The 19,995-nt window shown below is 40.7% G+C and overlaps 1 protein-coding gene across 2 annotated transcripts in view; it reads left to right on the top strand.

The window, feature by feature from the left end:
• The window catches only part of ebf1a (EBF transcription factor 1a), a 139,353-nt gene that overhangs the window by 91,486 nt on the left and 27,872 nt on the right, over positions 1 to 19,995 (top strand). For both annotated transcript variants that reach the window (XM_053630436.1, XM_053630435.1), the window contains exons 7-10: positions 2,511 to 2,592; positions 7,162 to 7,303; positions 11,545 to 11,675; positions 13,762 to 13,888. In XM_053630436.1, the coding sequence (XP_053486411.1) occupies positions 2,511 to 2,592; positions 7,162 to 7,303; positions 11,545 to 11,675; positions 13,762 to 13,888 (482 nt within the window). The remainder of the gene's footprint in view (positions 1 to 2,510; positions 2,593 to 7,161; positions 7,304 to 11,544; positions 11,676 to 13,761; positions 13,889 to 19,995) is intronic.

The following is a 19,995-nucleotide window of genomic DNA, read 5'->3' as shown; positions in this document are numbered from 1 at the left end:
AATTTTGGGCACTCCGGGAGTAGCGCCCTTGGGGGGGGGGTTCTGTCACGTATCAAGAAACTCTGGACTCCATTTCCCATCAGCCACTGCACTGCACTAGTTGTCACATGACCACCTGCACCTGATTCACGTTTTGGTTAATGAGCACTCCTGTGTATATATAGTCCGTGTCTGCACGGTTTGTTTGTCTTTCGTTGTCTTAGACTCCCGTTGTTCATGTCTCTGTGTTTTGTTTATTGCCGTAGTGGTTTTCCAAGTTGTCTTAGTGTATTTGTTTCATAGTACGTTTGGTTAAATAAATGTCTTTATCTGCACCTGCTTCTGGCTCAACTCCGATTTGTGACAGCGGTTCACAGGTGCCATGTATATAATTCACGTGATCTGCTTAATTGCCACATCACCTACTCACGGCAGGCCTATAAATAGGCATGATTTTACACATGCTTCAGATGCCGGTCGTGCGTGAGGGCACTCCCCATAGTGTTATGCTAAACTTATGTGCGACGTGGCGTTCCCTTTGAAAGGGGACAGTAATATTAATATTTACTTTATGACTATCTGTTCCAATACATTTGCTCACCTAAAAATTGCGTGGTCTGCCACCAAATGCGCCATGTTCTATGTTATTTAACACATCTACAATATATGTAAATATCATGAAATGAAAGCTGAAATTCTGATCTATCGATCTATGTTCCATACCACTTATCCTACACAGGGTCATGGGGGAGCCTGGAGTCTATCCCAGGGAACTCAGGACACAAGGCGGGGGACACCTGGTGCCAGAGTGCCGTAGGGCACAGTTGCACACACATTCACATACCAATTCGCACACTACGGGCAATTTGGAAATGCGAATCAGCCTACAGCACATGTTATTGGACTAGGGAGGAGGAAACCATATGACAAACTCTGCTCACACACGGTGGATTCTAAGCCCCAACCTTAGAGGCACGAGGCAACGTGTTAACCACTAAGCCACCGTGTGCCTCTCCCCTCCCCCACCTTTTTATCTTATAAATAAGAATTTCATTCTTAGTTCTGTGTTGACTCAAAAAGTGTCTAAGGTGCAAAATTGCTTAGGCAAACTGTATGCTTGAGAATTGGTGGGGCATAAAGAGCAGTTAGAGTTGGAGTTCAACATCTCAGTACATATGGATGTGACCATGAGTTAGTGCTCAAGGGTTGAGTATTATATTAACCCCTGTGACTACAGGCTTATGCCCTTCTGCTTTCTTGCTTGTCTTTTTCCTCCTTATTCTTCCTTCTCTTTCTTTGTGTTCGTATAGCCAGCCATTGCCCTTCTCATTCTCATAGCTATGCAGTACTAGTATGTACTGCATAATATATCTACTGCACCCTATACATGAATATGTCAGGTAGAGGAGCATGTGTAGGAGTCACCTTGTGTTCTCCAGCTCTCTCCTGTTATCAGAACATTGAACCTTAGCCTCCACCAATTGAAGTGCGCTTAATCAATCCAATTGCTTCTAAAAGCATAAGATCCCTGTCCAAAGCACCCTATGAAAGGGATGCTTTGGACAATAAGCTCTCCAGTGCTGCAGGGATCATTGGTATATATACATTGCACTTCATATTTCTGAAGAGTAGGTTATAGCCCTTTAGTGTGTGTGTGTGTGTGTGTGTGTAAACAGTGTATGTGTGAGACACAAAGGTATAGGGAAACTATAGCCAGCACACCCTGGTTTTTGCAGGGGATTTAGTAGGACTGAGAAAATGTGTGATATGAGTGCTGGGGTTAAGCTGAGTGTTAGAAGGAATAGGTCACACTCTCTGTGCTATTGACACACAGGGGCAGCTGAGAGCGAGGGTGAAAGATGGATAGAGAGATCATGGAGAGCTCAGACAGGCGGCAGTAGTGGAGAATCAGACATGAACACTGCAGGGCTTAGAGCCCTTACAGTAAATGATATCAGAGAAGGCTGCAGGCCCTCAGTACAGCCAGCCCTCAGGGAAGAATCTGTTTACCTAAACAGCACTGTGCTTAGTTATCTTTGTGGACATACACACACACATTGTCACACACATGGATCAAAGTACAGTACTTACCACATCACTATGATGGATATGATAGTGGATCATATAGAGGTCTTTGGCAATGCTTTACATTAAGAATCCCTTAACTAACACCATTTACAGCATTCATTTTTAAATTAACAAACTTCAGCACAAAAATACCATAAGTCATTTTAATAGTGTGAAAAGTGAAAGTGAAATGAATTAAACTAATGGTTCTGACTAATCTCCAATGTTGTATGTTTTTAAGGCTGAATAATGGCTTAAAGAAAGAACTCTTTCATGCAGTTCGGCAGTTCGCTACTGATAATTTGGTTAAGCATAAGCAACTTGTTTCTTCTTCTCTCCCAGCTGATACACCTTCAACGAGTCTCATGCAGACTAGTTTAGAAGCTGATGTTTGCCAGTGCAGTGGTGTTGCACCAACCATGGTATAATATATTTTATTTATTTGTTATTCTGTGTTTTTTCAGATTTTTCCTAAAGTTCTTCCTGAAGTGCAACCAGAACTGTCTAAAGAATGCAGGGAACCCAAGAGATATGCGACGCTTTCAGGTAACAACTGACACGAAAGCCTTTGACTGTGCACACATAGGCATTTAAGAATTTTATATATTAATGTTTGATCACTGGCAAAAATCCCATTCTGTGCTGTACCGCAAGTTGTAATGAAGGTTCTGTTACGCTCCACCCACCTGCAAAAAAACAACCAAACAGACCAAAGTGCCCCAAACACAGCATTTGGCACAGAATGTGCTTGGTTATCCAGGATTTTTTGCATCCTTCATGAAAGTGAGAAAAATGTTATGAAAATAAAATATATATATATATATATATATATATATATATATATATAGAGAGAGAGAGAGAGAGAGAGAGAGAGAGAGAGAGAGAGAGTGATAGTTTAAGCATAAAATGTCTGGGTTACGCATGTAACCCTGTTCCCTGAGAAAGGAACGAGACGTTGCGTTTAGCATAACACTATGGGAGTGCCCCTCGCACGTTAGCCCTAATTGTAGAAGGAGCCCACCCCGCTGAGAAACATTCTTGTAAGAACTCCAGGACTGCAGCTATTGCGCAGTTCACTGGGTCTACAGTTGGGACCCTGCAGATAGGAATCACCCAAGGAGTGCCATCTAGCAGGGATATTATCTCTGAGAACTATATTCGAGCTGGCCAATAAGGTGGTACTAGCAGCAGACATAGACTGTCTTGGAGAACTCTCGCTAGAACTTGTGGGAGCAGAGCAATCGGGGGAAAAGTGTACAGATGTGACCTCAGCCACATGTGCACCATGGCATCCAGCCCTAATTGTGCAGGAGGATTGACGGCGAACCACAGCAGGCAGTGTGTTATGTCCTCTGAGGCGAACACATGCAATCCCGCTTCTCCAAACCTTCGCCATATGGACTCCACCACTTGTGGATGGAGCCACCAATCCCTGGGAGTCAGCCCCTGCCTCAACAGGATGTCTGCCCCCACATTCCAGTTGCCCAGAATGTACATTGCACTCACTGACTAAACTTTCCCTCTGCCGAGATGAATTAGTTGCGCCTGCCTGAACAGGGGGCACGGACATAATCCTCCCTGGAGGGCCACTACAGAGACCATGAGCTGACAGCTGAAGACCACACTTCAGCCCATGGGGGAGGTGTCTGTCATTACCTTCTTGCACTAAGGAGACACCCCTAGAGTGTAACCCAAGGCTAGAAACTGGGGACACTCAAATTCTCAGAACACGTAGGCATCGCAGCGTGATGCTGATTACTCTCAGAGGTTTCATCCTTGGACGAAACCCCCAACTTGTCAGCCACCACTGAAATGGTCTCCTGTGCAATAGGCCCAATGGTATGATGTTGGCTGCCCAAAAGCTCCAATAGTCTCCCATAGAGACTGGAGGGGATGCCAAGATCCAGCTTTATCTTGCTCAATGTTGATAGGATTGACCCTATGCATGTTGGGGATAGAAACGCCCTCATCGTAGTAGAATCCTTTTAACCTCTAGAAAAGTTGTCCACTACACTGGAGAACGCATACTTTTCTGAGGTTCAACCTGAGCCCCAAGCTCTTCATGTGAGTGAGAACAATATCTCTATGTTGAACTGCCACTTAGTCATCCAGGTAGTTTAGTACATGGATGCTCTGGAGTCACAATGGAGCCAGAATGACATCCATACACTTTGTGAAGGTGCGAGGGGATAAAGCTAGTGATATTTCTATGTGGAAATATGCACCATTTAGATCTATCGTCACAAACCAGTCCTCAAATTGAATCTGTGGAATGATAAGTTTGGGCATCAGCATCTTGAACCTGTATGTCTGAAGAGTACAGTTCAGATGACGCAGATCTAAAATTGGCCGCATACTCCTCTATTTTTTGCGGACCAGGAAATAATGGCTGTAAAAACCTCCCTCCCTCAGGGAACGGGGTACATGTTCTATGGCCCCTTTTTCCAAGAGGGATCTTACTTCCTGCACTAATGACGGGCTCTGGTCTGTGCTGACAACTGTGGTGAGCACACCTCTGAACCGGGGTGGTCGAGCTCTAAACTGGACCCAGTAACCCTTTTCTACGGTAGACAGAACCCATGGAGACACATTTGGCAGTAGTTTCCACACTGCCAGACGGTCTTTTAGTGATGTTAACTATTCCACATTCTATTGGAGGGAAAGCATCAGATTTTCGTTGCCCTGTGACAGCTCGCTGACCAGAGAACATTGAAAACTTGGGACAGCCTTGGCTAGGGGAGGCCCTACAGTAGCACTGGGGACTAACTGCCCTAACAACCTCATGTCCCCTGATATGTCCCTCCATGGCCCCTCAGGACCGCTACTCTTTGTCTGCTTGGCCTTTATTACCATTCTCAGATCAGGCCTAGTAGCAGGCCACAACTGTGGCCGCCTGGTTCCCCTGGCTGTCTGTGAGGGTTGGTGGGCTGCCATACTCGACTTCTGTGTCTCCCTCGCACTAGCGCTGGCCCAGGCTCCACTCGTGGATGCCTGGGTGAACTCGACACAACTGGCTGAATGCCGCCATATGTCGAGCTCACTCAGCAGGTCTGCTTGGTAGGCCTGCAACACTGTCATTGTCTGCAGTGACCCACAAGCAAGGCTACTACTGCATAGGCCTTGCCCACCAATGCCACGGTGGCCTTACATGGTGACTTGGATGGCATAGCCGGCCCCCCTAAATTACCTGCTGTCGATGGAGAGAGGTACCCTGCAAGCATCTCCTCCACCTTCAGCATAGCTAAATAGCCATGCCATTCATTCCCCGCAATGGCCGAATAATTCAACATCGTGGGGTTATAAATACGGCTTATGCATGGTTTTCCCCCAGAAGCCTGATATTTTGTCATGCACTTCTGGAAAAAAGGGGGAGTTTTATGCAGTGTGAGGGATTTACTTTCACTGGGGAGAAAAAAGCTCATCCAGCCTTGGTAATCACTTCAAGCAACTCTTTATATGCTGCTCTCAGTTTTTAACACATCCTTCTGGCTCCTCGGAGTCAGAGAGGAATTATTACTATTATTTTTGTGTGTGGGGTTTTTATTTTTTGGCTTTCCATAGCGGAAGGAGTAGTAGCGACGCAAGCTCCAAAATCCAGAGGTGAGCCGGACCCGGAAGACAGAGCAAGAGATAGAGAAGCGTTCATCTCCGGCTCCTCTTCCGGATCCATACGAGATCCCCCGAACCTGAGGTAGCTAGCTGACTCGGCAGCGGCTGGCCCAGATCCACGAGACTCTGAAACCCAACTCGCTTCGGCTTCCAAGAAGAGAGCGAGTCGCGAGCGGAGCTGCCTAATGTAGGCGTTACTATGCGCAGACCTCTCGAGGACTCCTTTTTTTCTTCTCCTTTTTTTAAAGGGATAGAAAAGTTCAATGATTTTGAGAAAAGATAGAAAGGAAATTAAGCGTTTTTTGTTTCTTTACACAAACAACTGACATGCAGTCTCGCTGAAGATAATAAGGCTGACGGCGCGGTTCACAGGTGCCATATATATATTTCACGTGACGCGTTTAATTGCCACGTCACCTAATCATGGCAGGCTTATAAATAGGCATGATTTTTACACAAGCTTCAGATGCCGGTTGCGCGTGAGGGGCGCTCCCATAGTATTATGCTAAACGCAACGTGGAGTTCCCTTTGAAAGGGAACAGTACACTTAAACAGTATCTGAATTGTTTTCAAAGATTAGATTTAATTTGGATTTGTGAGTGGCAATAATCTTTGATAGATATTGTTTGAGAGAAAATACTATTATTAAAAAAATGAAAAATAAAAAAGAATGGTTTGTGGCCAAAGGTGAGTAGTTTGTCCTGGTTGAAAATTTTAATCATGGTTTCAATATGTTTATTTTATACAAGATTTTTACCTCTTGTGGGGTCCTGACAATTCTTTTTTTTTTTTTTTTTTTTTTTTTGGCAAACAGTTTGAAGTCCTTTTGCCTTGTTGTGTTCTTTATGTAATATTATATTTTTCTGCCTTGAACCTTCCATTAAATCAAATTGTTTGGATAATGTGTTATTGGCAGCTTAACTAGACTCTTCAGCCTGCACATGCTAAGGATCATGCCGATCCTTGACTCTAATTATTCATTTTATTTGTGGTGCTACTGCCATACAGAATTACTTTGTGGTCAATTTTAATGAGTATTTGTACTGACTTGTATTTCTACAAACTGTAATTGAAGTAATGCAGCAATCACTATATTTCCACATAATTTTGGAAACTGAATTTAGTCTGATTGAAAGGAGATAAATGAGCTTGTATGTTGTACTGTATAGTATATTTATTATTTACTATAGAAAGTAGAGTGTGGTGCAAATACCTGAGTATGGAAAGAGAGGATATGCAAAATAAGAAAGTAACCATGAGAAAAGGAACAGTGAAGGTCAGTGCTTGGCTAAACTGAGCTTAGCAGGCCTTATCAAGCATCATGTCTCTTGAGAATAAACCTCTGGAAGCTGCTGTGCTAAGATTTAAATAAAAGGATCTCTGCTTCCAAGAAGCCATGAATAGTCTTAACAGTTTTCATTGTCCTATGAATATGTGGGGTAAAGGTGCTAAATGGAGATTTGTACTGGAAATTAGAAGGCATAAATATGTCTGGTCCTCCTGTAGGTGGTGGTCTCTACGACGGTCAGCGTGGATGGTCATGTTCTGGCTGTGTCTGATAACATGTTTGTACACAACAACTCTAAACATGGGCGCAGGGCTCGCCGACTGGACCCATCAGAGGGCACCCCTTCATACTTGGAACATGGTCAGTATAGCTGTGTCTTCATGTTGTTGCGTCCCCACAATAATATGAAATATCATGATATCTGGTAATCAAGTTCCCCACATTTTAAGGCTGTGACCAAAGATTCATCTATATAAACCATTAATGGCAAGCTCATGATTTGCATAGTCTTGCTTCAGCATTTGTGTCTGTGATGATACTGAGCCTTATTGTATATTCAGGTTTTGACTTTTGTTTCATGCAGAATGACATCAGATTACACTAGTGGTCTTAAATCTGTGATCCAAACCATTTAATATGGACCACTTCATGCAGAATGTAACCTAGAAAAGATTATTTTCATAATCTTTACTAATCATTACTAGGCTAACATGGTAGTAGAAGGTCTGTCACCCCCAGGTAGTTCATATGGTCAGACATCAGTTGTTGATCAGTTACCTGCCAAGACACCTTGCATGATAGATCATTTCACTTCGATGTACTTTGATGCTCTTTGATTTATTGGTTTGAAAACAGTGAATCATTAAAGCACCTCATAATATTTTTATGCCATGACATGTGTAGTAGCATTGTAGTTTGTGGACTGTTATTTGCTCAGTTCAAATTCATATTGTTTGAGTTGTCAATTTAATGCCAGTGTTTTGGTTTATTTTAATGGGTTTTCCGGTAAGTAAAACAAGCCCACGGTTTAAAGGATCAGCTGACCAAGCACTCATCTGCTACACTTACAGCTCACTTTACGTGTAAGTGTAGTTCATGAATTTATTCATAATAAATTTGGTCCTTAACAAAAACAATGTCTCAAATTTAGATTTTGTGTCCTCTATGAAATGGACCATGTTATTAATTAATTAATAGTGTCATCATATGACATTTCATAGTTTTTGAGTGTACTGTATTTACCAGTCAAAACATGAATTTCAGAGTGGAATATTGTGGTTACATCAATATCAGACATGGAGCTGGACTTAATCTTGCTCTTCGCCAATATCACACAAGAAAAAATGGGCTTAAGTTGAAAGTCAGAATCATGCATTACTTAGACACATCTCTGTTTTAGGCAAACTCAGCGCTCTGCACATGCAACACACACAGTAGTCTGTGATTAGATCTCAGGTCTGACTACTGATGTGCATAATTTGAATATAACCCTGTATGTTTAATCTCTCAGAGCCCCCTGTTTGCATCCAACTCATTAGAGAATTTACATCAGAATTTACATTTATGTTTTTTTCCTAGACCAACAAGCTCTTTTATTTGCATGAAGATGATTAATAACACTGAGATCATTGAATTCAGCAAAACTAGGCCACTTTGTCACAATGGATAGAGCTTCTTCACATCAAGAAGGAGAATTGCAGAGCAGAGAGAGATGACAGTCTCTAAACTTACTGAGAAACTGTGTGGCATCATTACACCAACACAATTCTTCCCCTTCTTTCTTTTACAGCTCCTTATATTTTGTTAAAGAGCTGACTGCTTGTAGGCAAATGCAAGAGGAGCCTAACAGCACTGGTTTCCTTTCTGCCTCATGCATGCATAAAACACACACAAAGTAGCTACAGGAACACCCAGTTTATAAATGTTATTATCTACAGATTACACACTTAACCATTCATGGAGGATGGAGAGTAATGTGACTGCTGCATGTGAAGGAAGCACTCACAGTGTTCCTACAGGCTAGTGTGCTCTAGGCACTACTGTGGAGATGATTACATGTATGTTCCCAATCATGACTGCACTCATTGAAAGATCTGCCACTGTTCACCAGCAGTATCTCCTGATTCACCACCACACATCATATAGGAGTAAAAGTTACAGTGAACTGAATATATGCTGTAATGAAACACTTCTTAATCAAATCTACACAGTTACAATGCAGTCACTCTACTCCTTGGCCGTGGCTTTTGCACAGCTTTGAAAAAAAGAAGAGAGAACCAAAATTCTCCTCAATGGTCTGTTCTCTTTAGACTTCTACATGTGTCTTAATAGCTAATAGCATAGCTGCTTAAGCATTGCACATTTATTTCCTGGCTTTATCTGGCAACATCTTTCTCACTGCAGCATGGCTTCTCTTTGGTTAGAGACATGTTCTCCAAGTAATCTGTAATAACTCATGTAGATGATTTGAAATCTGATTTGATCTTCAGAAACAAAGAAATTCAATCACATATTTACTTAGTTTTGGGCAGATAAATTATATTTTCATTAGATTTTTGCATTATATAGCAAATTAAGTGCTAATACTGACTGAGTTTGTCTGTTAAAGGAATTGAGTTTCTCTGTCAGTTAGAGTATGTACCCCCTCCGAAAAAGATGCACATTATCCTCTTGAATTTGTCTGGAAGCTATGCAAAAAAGTCAGCTCTCCACTTAAAGGCTTGTTCTAATTAAATTAAACCAATAACATTTGGTTCAGGGTTCAGAGGTCAAATAATAAACAGTGTGCTCCTAGCGTATTTCTCATACTCCCTCTGCTCAGGCCAGCTTGTGCAGTACTGCATTGATTTGGAAACATAATTCTCATTCCCTGCTGGCTAACAAGGCTGCCATCTCAGAGGCGGTCTGTGCAGTGAGGTCTTTAAGCTGGAGGTTGTGAAAACAGAGTGAGACACTAAGAGCCAAGGCCATGACACAAACTGAGTGTGGAGGGGGAACAAGCTGCCCTGGTCAGTTTCAGGCTACAAACACAGAGGAATAAACACTCTGTGTGGCTGTTCAGGACATGTGCATGAGTGTTGAAGTGTGTTAGTGTGCATGTGCACGTTCTGTACACAAGTAAGCAGTGCAGGGGAACAGATGGCAGCAATGGAAGGCAGCAAAGTTTAATCCTATCAGATGGATTCCCAGTACACCATCTGGTTAATCCATGCACAATTTCAGAGCACTGCAAAAGAGTCATCCCAAGCCAAGATTACCATCACAGATTGCTGCATCGTACCTCTTTATCTCTCCCAGTTTAGTGCAGCCACCATATTAAATTATGCCATGTCGCTGCAATCACCCTGCACATGTGCGTAGCAACAGGAAGCAAAATGCACAGTGTCTGCAAAGTGTTGTAAAATGCAATTCCCAACTCTAGGCACAGTCTAATACTAAAGTCTAGCACTAAAATTCAGCAACGCAGCCTGACACATGCATTTCTCCCACAGACTCAGGCAGCCACCTCCAAGAATCACCATTTAGACCTCTCCTATTGTTGTCCTATCTATTTCCTTCTTCCCATCATCTTTCCTTACTTCACCCATCCCCCAACCTAGAATAGCAGTAATTAGTCAAATAAAGTGCCCTTGGTGTGATGGCAAGCTCACGTTCCTGAGCCAAAGTTCAACATGGCGAAATGAAATTGCGGCTTATTAAGGTGTTGAATTTTGATGGCTTGCTGCTGTTTTGCCAGTGTGTCCCGCAGCGACTGGCCTTTTGATCGACTCCTGTACAGACTTGGGATCTCATGACATTTACACGAGTGTCATAAAACAAGCAGCCACACAGGGCCCTACCTATGTGCATGGGTCGAAGTAATATTTAATAAATATAATAATTCAAATTACCATTCACCACCTTTGGGTATGAAGGGGCTCAGGGTCATTATTGTGATGTGATCACTGACAAAAAATGGGAAGGTGAATGACTGATTTTTTTGTCAGACTCATAGATTCCTTTAATTATACCCAGACCCAAAACAAAACCTTTCATACACACAGTCTTGTGTGAAGCACTTTCCCTCTCTCCTCTCCTTTGTCTCACCCTCCTCATCTTCACCTTGCATTCCTGTCCACTCCCAACACTCCCACCCTTTCCTCCATACCACTTTTCATTGAAAACAAAACCATTTATAGTTTATCCAACAGAGGCCAGTGTCATGCCCTTGGTGGAAAGTGATGAGAGCTCTGCACTTGGTATCCCTCAGATTTAGTGTGTGACATTGGTAATATGAATGATATTTTCCCTTTTTATGGTTTGTCATGCAATATATGCAGAGTGGCTGGCATCAGAATGCAGGTAGCATATTTTTAAATGTTTAATGCTTTTTTATGCTTTATTTCATAAGTTTAAGACTCTGGTGGAAATTTAAAAAAAAAAAAAAAAAAAGGCAAATTAATTCTAACCTACAGTTAGTCTGAGTGGAATTGGCATCTTAAATGTTCTTCTTTAATAAAAACTGGTATGTATCTGAGTGGAGTCTCTCTCTCTCTCTCTCTCTCTCTCTCTCTCTCTCTATTTCTCTGTCTCTCTCTCTCTGTCACTCATTGTGAAAGCAGCCACGCCCTGCATTAAAGCCATCAGTCCCAGTGAGGGCTGGACTACAGGAGGGGCCACCGTTATCATCATTGGGGACAACTTCTTTGATGGGTTACAAGTCATATTTGGCACCATGCTGGTCTGGAGCGAGGTCAGTCCTCTTGGCACAACACACTCAATTATGCATACTAATTATTAAACTGCACTATATGCAGGCCATTGTCCATATTTTCATTTACTGAGTTTTTATAATTATTATATAATTACTAACAAATCAGCTGAGACATAATTGGCATTTTACCTTTTATTGATGTCTTTAATGCCTTTAATCATAAATAGGCAAAAGTAACTGGCAGGCATTTGACTGTCTATTTATCCAATCCTACATACATTCTGCTCACATCAGGTTACACATTGAATAACACATACAGCAAGTCATGCAAGAAAGATGAAGGGAAAGTGCGAATCATGTAAGGGCAAGAAAATAAGTCATCAAATGAAAAGAAGTACAGTGTAATTGTGAGTATTTTAGTCTCATTATGTTGCGTTTTAGCATCCCCATCATCAGACTGACAACATACTGACATGTGTGTAACCTCATGGCAAACCTGATGGAGCGCAATATGTCAGATCTACTAAAGACATCAGTTTTGACTCTGGTAATGCTCCCAGACACATTACTTCTATCCTGCTGACTCACTCACTGAGTAGTTTATACAGGGAAAAAAATCATTTGGAAGAATATGATGTGAAAATTATTTCGCCTCCTACAACCCCCCCCCCCCCCCCCCGTATCACTGTACATGATCTATATCCTCAAACCACATGCAGTGCTTTCTTTAACTCATAAGGCTTGTTTGCTTTAGTGTACCGTAGGGTCCAAAAGTCTGAGACCATATTAAAAATCTAGAAATAAATAGAAAGTTGTCTAAATCAATTCTAAAACAAAAAAGGAAATGTGCAACATCTTGACAATTTTTTTGAAATATTCAAGATGTTGCACAATTTCTAGGTCACTGTTTAAATTTAAGCAAATTTGTTATATTATACATGTTTAACTTCTTTGTACAAAAGGTCAGATTTTCCATAAGTCTTAACCCTTCCACTGAAGCACGTATTCAGATGATATGCGGATTTGAGCAAACACAGATCATCAGTTTTTACACAAACTTGTGACATCTGTGTCAGCTCGAGTGCACACAGTCTTTAAAGCAAAAAGGGCACATACCAAATACTAAGAAATTCTGAAATTCATGTAAATATTTTTAAAATTCCACTTTACATTTAAGTTGTTGCTGATAATATCATTTGTAATGAAAAACTTTGTGTTGAATTGAAAAAGAATGCCAAACATGAAGCATTTTCACTTGTATTCTCAGAATTTTGGACCGGACTGCATATGGAAATTTTTTTTTTGTATTGCAGCAGGCACATTACGATATATTTATTGTGTCCATGTAGTTATGATATTCATTTTATTTATATATATATATATATATATATATATATATATATATATATATATACATATATATATATATGAACATTTTAATTACAACCTCACTGTTACTTTTATACTTCTTGTTGGCAAGGAGTGTTTTAGCTAATTGTATACCACTGCCCTGTTAAATTCTCAATCACAGGTTTATTAATGTTTTCTAATATGTTATTGATTCTATTTATTTGCAAAACGAAACAATTGACAATAAGCTTTATACAAGGAGATGCGTATTTATGGAAGGTTCTCCAGTGTCTGTGCCAAGAGAAAGCTGCGCATATAAGTTTTCAGTCACAGGAAATTCCTCAGATGAGCTTTCTACTTTCTGTTTAGCATGAGAAGCTTTTTTTTTGTTGTTTTTGGTGGTGGTGAGGGAACAACAGTGTATAGCTGCTATAATGTAAATGATAACAAGAACTGACTTGGTTTGGGGACATTCCACAATATTAAATGTAAATATAAATTGATTAAAAAAAAATAGTATGGACAGTATGTTTCTCATTAATAAATATAAATTTGTAATCATTGGTTGTCATCAAATTGCTTGTTAGAAGAGGAATAAAACAACATGTTTTGATGTTATTGGATAATAATAGGATGGTAACTGAATAATAGGCAGGTAACAGTAGCTCATAAATTATTCTGTGATAACAATAATTTATTTGTTCATTTGTTATTTTTAAATTATTATAAATGCTTGTCATCAATGATTCTTCCTTCTCCTTTTTCTTCCTCATAGCTTATCACACCTCACGCCATTCGGGTACAGACTCCCCCCAGGCACATCCCTGGCGTGGTGGAAGTCACTCTGTCCTACAAGTCTAAACAGTTCTGTAAGGGAACACCAGGCAGATTCATCTACACAGGTAAAAAATAAATAAATAAAAAACTACTGAATCCAGATCTCATGAAAGTGCTTAATAATGGCATTTGGTAGGAAGAAATGTGTGTTTTTGTTAATTTGTGTGTTTGTTAATTTGCAACTTACAATTAAAGTAATTAAACCTTTAAAGCCCAGGAGATAAGTATGAAAAATAGATTTCATAAAGGCATTTAAAGGGTGCTCAGCTGTGGCCATTGTCTGCTCAGCATGCGTCTGTGCCTACGCATTCATGTGTGTGAATGAGTGTGCTCATTGGGTTTATGGCTCTAAACTTGGCCCCTCTTCATAGTCCATTCACTAAGCACATGGCCAGGCATGAAGGGAAGGATTTGCAACTCAAATAACACAATACTCATACCTCTGAAGCAGAGGGTAGATGTTCGGCCTCTTTTTCACTTCAATGTATCTTTTTTGCAGTAAAGTTAACTTTGAAATTCTTTGCAAATACTGCTGGCGATGATAGAACAGTGCAAACACAGAATCACCAGTCATACTCCACTGTGCTTTATAGTTTCATAGAACAGTCATGGAGGAATTTCTGTTCTGAAATTTCTCACTGTGACACTGTTTGCCTCCAGAGTTTAATAAAACACGTGAGTCTTCCTTTTCTTCTGGTGCCCATGTCCCAGCAGCCCCCTTGGTGTGCAGTGCAGTGTTTGGGGTGTCAGCCTGCCATTCCTCTCCCCTGGCTCCAATTGGCACCTTGGCCATGCCCAGTTGCCAGTGGGTACTAATCATAGAGGATTGGCCGGACTGCATGGCAGCTGGCAACAGAATTACGTATGGGACATCTGGCGCCTCTAATCAACTTCTGTCAGCCAGAGGAAATGGAGACCTAATTAAATCAATGGTGCACCGATGCTGCCATGCTTGTATGCCACACAACCATGCAGAAATGTGGTGTTGTACCTGAAGAACAGCAGAGAACCAAGCTAAAGAGTATCAGTAGCTGTGCTCATTGTGACCAAGCTTAATTGAATGTCATATAGATACTACAAAACAGCTCTGGTTTGTTCATAAGATTAATATTAAATGTATTATTTTAGAATTCAGTGGCATTTGGTGGCTTCAGATGATCCAACTGCATTATGGCACCAACTGCTGTGTCTGCCTATGAAGCCAGAGACCACTTGGTTAATGGATTTCTCAAAAGCCTGCCAGATAATGGATGATGTCATTTTAGGGGTCTCAAATTCTTGGCATATGCTGGTCAATACAAGAGTTTGCAGTGAAATGGAAGCCCACATGCACAAAGAGGGATAATTGAGCCTCAGATACAGTCCAACAAATCTCACCACGATTTGCCTTTTATTTGGGTGCAGAGGTTTAAGGTTTTCTAGTCATAAAGAAAGCGCAGTGATTGTGTAAGTAGTTTCTCAGTACTTCTCTCTGCAATTAGACATCCAAGGGCTCCATGCAATTATATTCATCATCAGAAACAATTAAGCACTCTCCATCTGGGACATTACCCTTCCTGTATGGCATTCTGCAGATAAGAGGACTGAATTATTCCTCTCTTTCACTCTCTCCCTCCATCAGCAAAAAATGCATTTCCATGTTTGGTTGCGTATTACCTTGTGCAAGATTGCCACATTTGAATCATTAGTCGAAAAGGCTTTCCATCTATTTCCATGCAGTGGGAGTTATAACACTATCTCCCAACAGTGCACTCTGCGCGACCAATAGATTGGAGGTGTTGATGAATCACTTGTGAGGTTCAGCAGGCAATTCTTCCCTGCTCAGTATGCAGGCCAGTGGGCTGAAAAGCACCCATCAGGCCTGGTATTAAAAAGGTTCATGCTGGATCACATTAGGGGAAGTTCTCTAATTCCCATTCAATGATGAGGACTATGGGAAGCATTATTCACTGAAACTGAGGAAGAACAAAGGCTTTTGACCCAGACTAAAATGGAGCTGGACAAAAAGTTTACTGGAACATTTACTAAGCTTAGTTTTTTTTTTTTTTTCAATTTTATTGTAGATGGGATTAAAAACACAATGATTCTTAGTTCAATGTTATCATGGCAGCTATTAACACAAATATTCCTTGACTTTTATGTAAAATGTAGTTAACAGTTTAACTAAACATAATTGTGCTTCTAATCATTCTGTTACAAATGATGTATTCAGTGATTGTTCAGTTTTGATAATAAGGCTCTTTAATTCAATTGACAAATGGTGACAAGCTCCTTGATCAGTGGTAACCATTCCAAGTAAATTGCTGATCCTTGACATTTGAAAATTGTCACCATAAAGATATAGTGAAATTGGTTTGCTTTACAGCATAAAGTCTTCAGTGGGCCATTTCACACAAATGTATTTGCCTCAGAGCAGCAACCACTCAGAATCAAGGAAAACAAGTCATCCATTTTATGGTCACAGGTTCCTACTATACATTTTCTCCTTTTTTAAAGCCATACCTTATTTTAGTTTGTCGGTTTTTCCAAATAAACACAATCACTGGTTTTATGGAAAAATGGATAAAAATGAGATTGTAAGATATTGATCCCAGTGTGGGGTGGGTTGGGGGAAAACAGGCCTCATCTATATAGGGAGAAAAATGAAGCAATAATTCAGGCAGGCATCGAACACTCTGCCACTGAGCCTATTGATTCCCATCCACAGCGTATGAGATCACACCTGAGAGCGAGCTCTGGGGAAAAGAGAGAGAGAGAAAAGAGATAACATTACCACCCTGACATTAACAGCTCTGTACAAAGCCCACAAGTGCCTGTTAAAAGGTTCCGCTAAAGACCAATTACCCAGCATGCCTCTCTGTTCTGTCAATCAGGATACGGCTGGAGCAGGTCTAAGTCTGGTTGCCTGACTCAATTCACCATCAAAAACTAGCAAGTGGCTAGTCATAAGAACTATGCTGTTGCAAAGGTTGTAAGAAGAAGCCTTTAATTTTAGGCATGGCTGATGTCTTGTGAAGTTTTGTGAATTAGAATGATTTTAATAAATGCTTAATGGTTTGACTGGCCAGTCTTGATAGACCTATTCAGATTATCTTTAAGGTTGAGTTTCTCCTCCCCTCTCAATCTACCCCTGCATTATTATTGTGAAATGTGAAGCGATCTGGCTGTGCCTTCATGAAATTTCAATGAGCATTGATCTGTGTGATTGCACACAATCCTTCAAGCAGTGGTTCTTGTTCATTTATATATTTATTGTTCATATGTTTTACCTATTCTGATTCCAAAAGCGGACATCTCGGACAGTTAATATGTCTGTACCTTTGGTCCAAGGAAACAGCTTTGTTCCTCATCACTTTGTCAGGTCAGGTGGCAGAAAATTCTATTTGAATATCATCAAGGCACCAGCAGCAGTAAGCACCAGCTTTATATTTGTAATATTACATTGTGTAAACATAATGAGACAGTATAGTATACCAGAATATTCTTTTCTATATTGATTCAGAATATTTGGTTTCAATATTAGAGTTATTATTTATGACATCACACATAACTTTATTACCCAAACCCCCCCTCCCAAAAAAAAAGTGAAATCAGAGAAGAGAGACTGACACTACAATGAAAGCAAGTCTCCCATGTATGTTGGTGAATATCCAATATCTCCAATGTTTGTTGTTTTGGTCCACAGTCTATATAGTAAGCCTAGAGGAGTATGTATGCTTCGTATTTCAAGTTCCTCACCTGAATATGTGAAAATAAACAAGGAGACAGACAAAGGATATTGGTGGAAAACTGGTCCCTTTGCAGAGGAATGCAGAGCAACTGGAAATAACCAGACCCCATTGAGAGTGTGGTTTCTCCATCTGGTCTACTAGGATGTTGGCTTTGTTTGGATTGCATAAATATCATATCCTGTGTTACTGTTTGTCATGTTTTTTTTTCTAAAATATTATTGACTGTGTTTCTGAAGTGTTTTCATTACTATCATCCTGGGTGTGAAAGTACAGTAGGGTTGCCAAATGAGGAACAACATATTCCTCCTCTTTTCTTTTACCATTCAACACATGCTCAAGCTATTTCTCAGCTCTCTCTCCCTTTTCCCTCTCTTCTCCTTGTCTCCTACTCACAGTAAGATTGCATTATCAGCCTGGCTGCTGAGGAGATTGTACACAATGTGGAAATCAATAGCAATGGGGGGGGAGTAAACATGTGAAGCTGTCTGAGAGGGCAGTAGAGTACAGTTTAGAGATCTCCCCCATCCGTCTATATATCAGCACATTAAAACACCTCCTTCAGTAATGCTGGTGTCCTGCCTCATTATATTCTCTTAAAGGAGATGTATCTACACTTAGTACTCAGTCTCACACACTTTGCATCTACCAGCTAACACTTCATTACCCATTCTATCTCTGGAGATGACAGCCTCTGCAAATCCCAAGTTAGTTCTTTTATACATGTTTTATATACATTTGAAAGACTACCTTAGCTAGGCAAACTAGACATGGTCTTAATAAATGTTGCAGTGTGCAGATGTGAATTCTACATGCCTTTTTCTAGTACCGTGTTCACTTGAGTCCCCTTATACCATAACCTTGTTCTGAACTCATAACTCAGCCATTCTCTCAACCTCTTTCTCTCGTCATCCAGCGTTATACATTTATTCCTCCATTCCCACTATACACAAACCCCCATACAGTACCCACCCAGGGCCTGCCACATTCTGATTCCTGGACCACACTTCCTAATCCTTAACTTGAACCTCTAGCAGGCTTAATTACAGGAAGTCTATTTAGATATGATGTATTATCAGCCTTAGGGTGGCTTTGCATCATTCTGTCACATTCGGCTGCTTTTGTTTTTCTTCCCCTGGACTATAGCTATGCTCTGTTCTCCATCATGGGATCTGGATTGTTTTAACAGTTTTTGTTCAGCTCCTTTTGTAAACATTCAGTCAGTCATGAGCCTGAGCATGCAGCTGTGGGACTAGGTGGTGTCATGATTCATTTCACATTTCTTAATGCTGGGGTTCAATTAGGGAGCCATTCAGAGCTACAATTTGTCATAAACTCTGAACACTATTTGCTGTTGTTAGCCACTTTTATGGCATTGTACTTAAAGAAGGTTATGACTCCAAATGCATTTCAAAGGTGCACCCTCCTTCAAAGCCTTCAAACTCAGTTTTTTCCAGAATTGAACATATGCTGCTTTTCTGTAAAGTTTTTTTTTCCAAACCTAATCCAGCACTTCTCGATCTACAGGGTGTCCAAAATATATATATATAGTCTCCATATATAGTGGACTATGTTTGCCAGCACCACGTTGGTTGTGCCATTGTCATTGGATGTTTGTAGATGTCCATTTCTTGGTCGGTCCACAACACTTCCAGTCTTTTTGAGTTTGGCAACAGTGTTGTATGTGATATGCTTGCCATGTTTCCTGTCAAAGTCCATCGCAACCTTGCAACAGCTTCCTGATCCAGCCATGAGAAATGATTTCAATACATTCTTCTTTTGTCAAAGAAATTCTTAAAGGCTATCTGAAAATATATATGAACTAAGTATGAACATTTTTGGAAGACATTTTGCTAAAATGTGTTAATTTCAGCTTTGTATGGAGACTTTTAAGACACCCCGTAATAAGCTGTTGAAGTTGTTGATTATCTATATCAGGTGTGTTGAATTTGGATTCAGACTATCACAGCTATCTAGGAGCTGGAATGAAGACACTTGATCTAGGCTAAGAGCCATTTGTTCACTCCACTTTAATACCCATTAAGTGCTAGCTCCCACCTGCTGCTTGGAGGTCTTCCTGCACTTTAGTGAGGAGTGATGATCAGGATTCAGACTACACTCCACTGCATGAAAAAGCTGCCCTCAGTCTGTCCTTTCGGCTGTGGGGGTTAAAGAGAGCTGAGTACACTCCCTCAGGAAATGACAAGAAGGGTGGCTACAGGGCAAACAGAAAGGTGGTCAGGAGAGTTGAGAAAGAGACACTACATTCTCCACATTCACTCTGCCTTGCATCCCTCTTCATTAAAGCAATCAAATGCAGGCTAATTGTGCATGTCACACATTGCTATTAATGATCCATCTTCTGTGCAAGAGCTGATGCTGCAGGCATGCTGAAACAATCAGAATGAAAACTAAAGAAAGTAAGAAAAACATTACAATGTATT

The sequence above is a fragment of the Ictalurus furcatus genome, chromosome 8, assembly GCF_023375685.1.
Source record: "Ictalurus furcatus strain D&B chromosome 8, Billie_1.0, whole genome shotgun sequence".
Taxonomy (NCBI): domain Eukaryota; kingdom Metazoa; phylum Chordata; class Actinopteri; order Siluriformes; family Ictaluridae; genus Ictalurus; species Ictalurus furcatus.
This window is presented reverse-complemented; position numbering and strand designations above follow the sequence as displayed.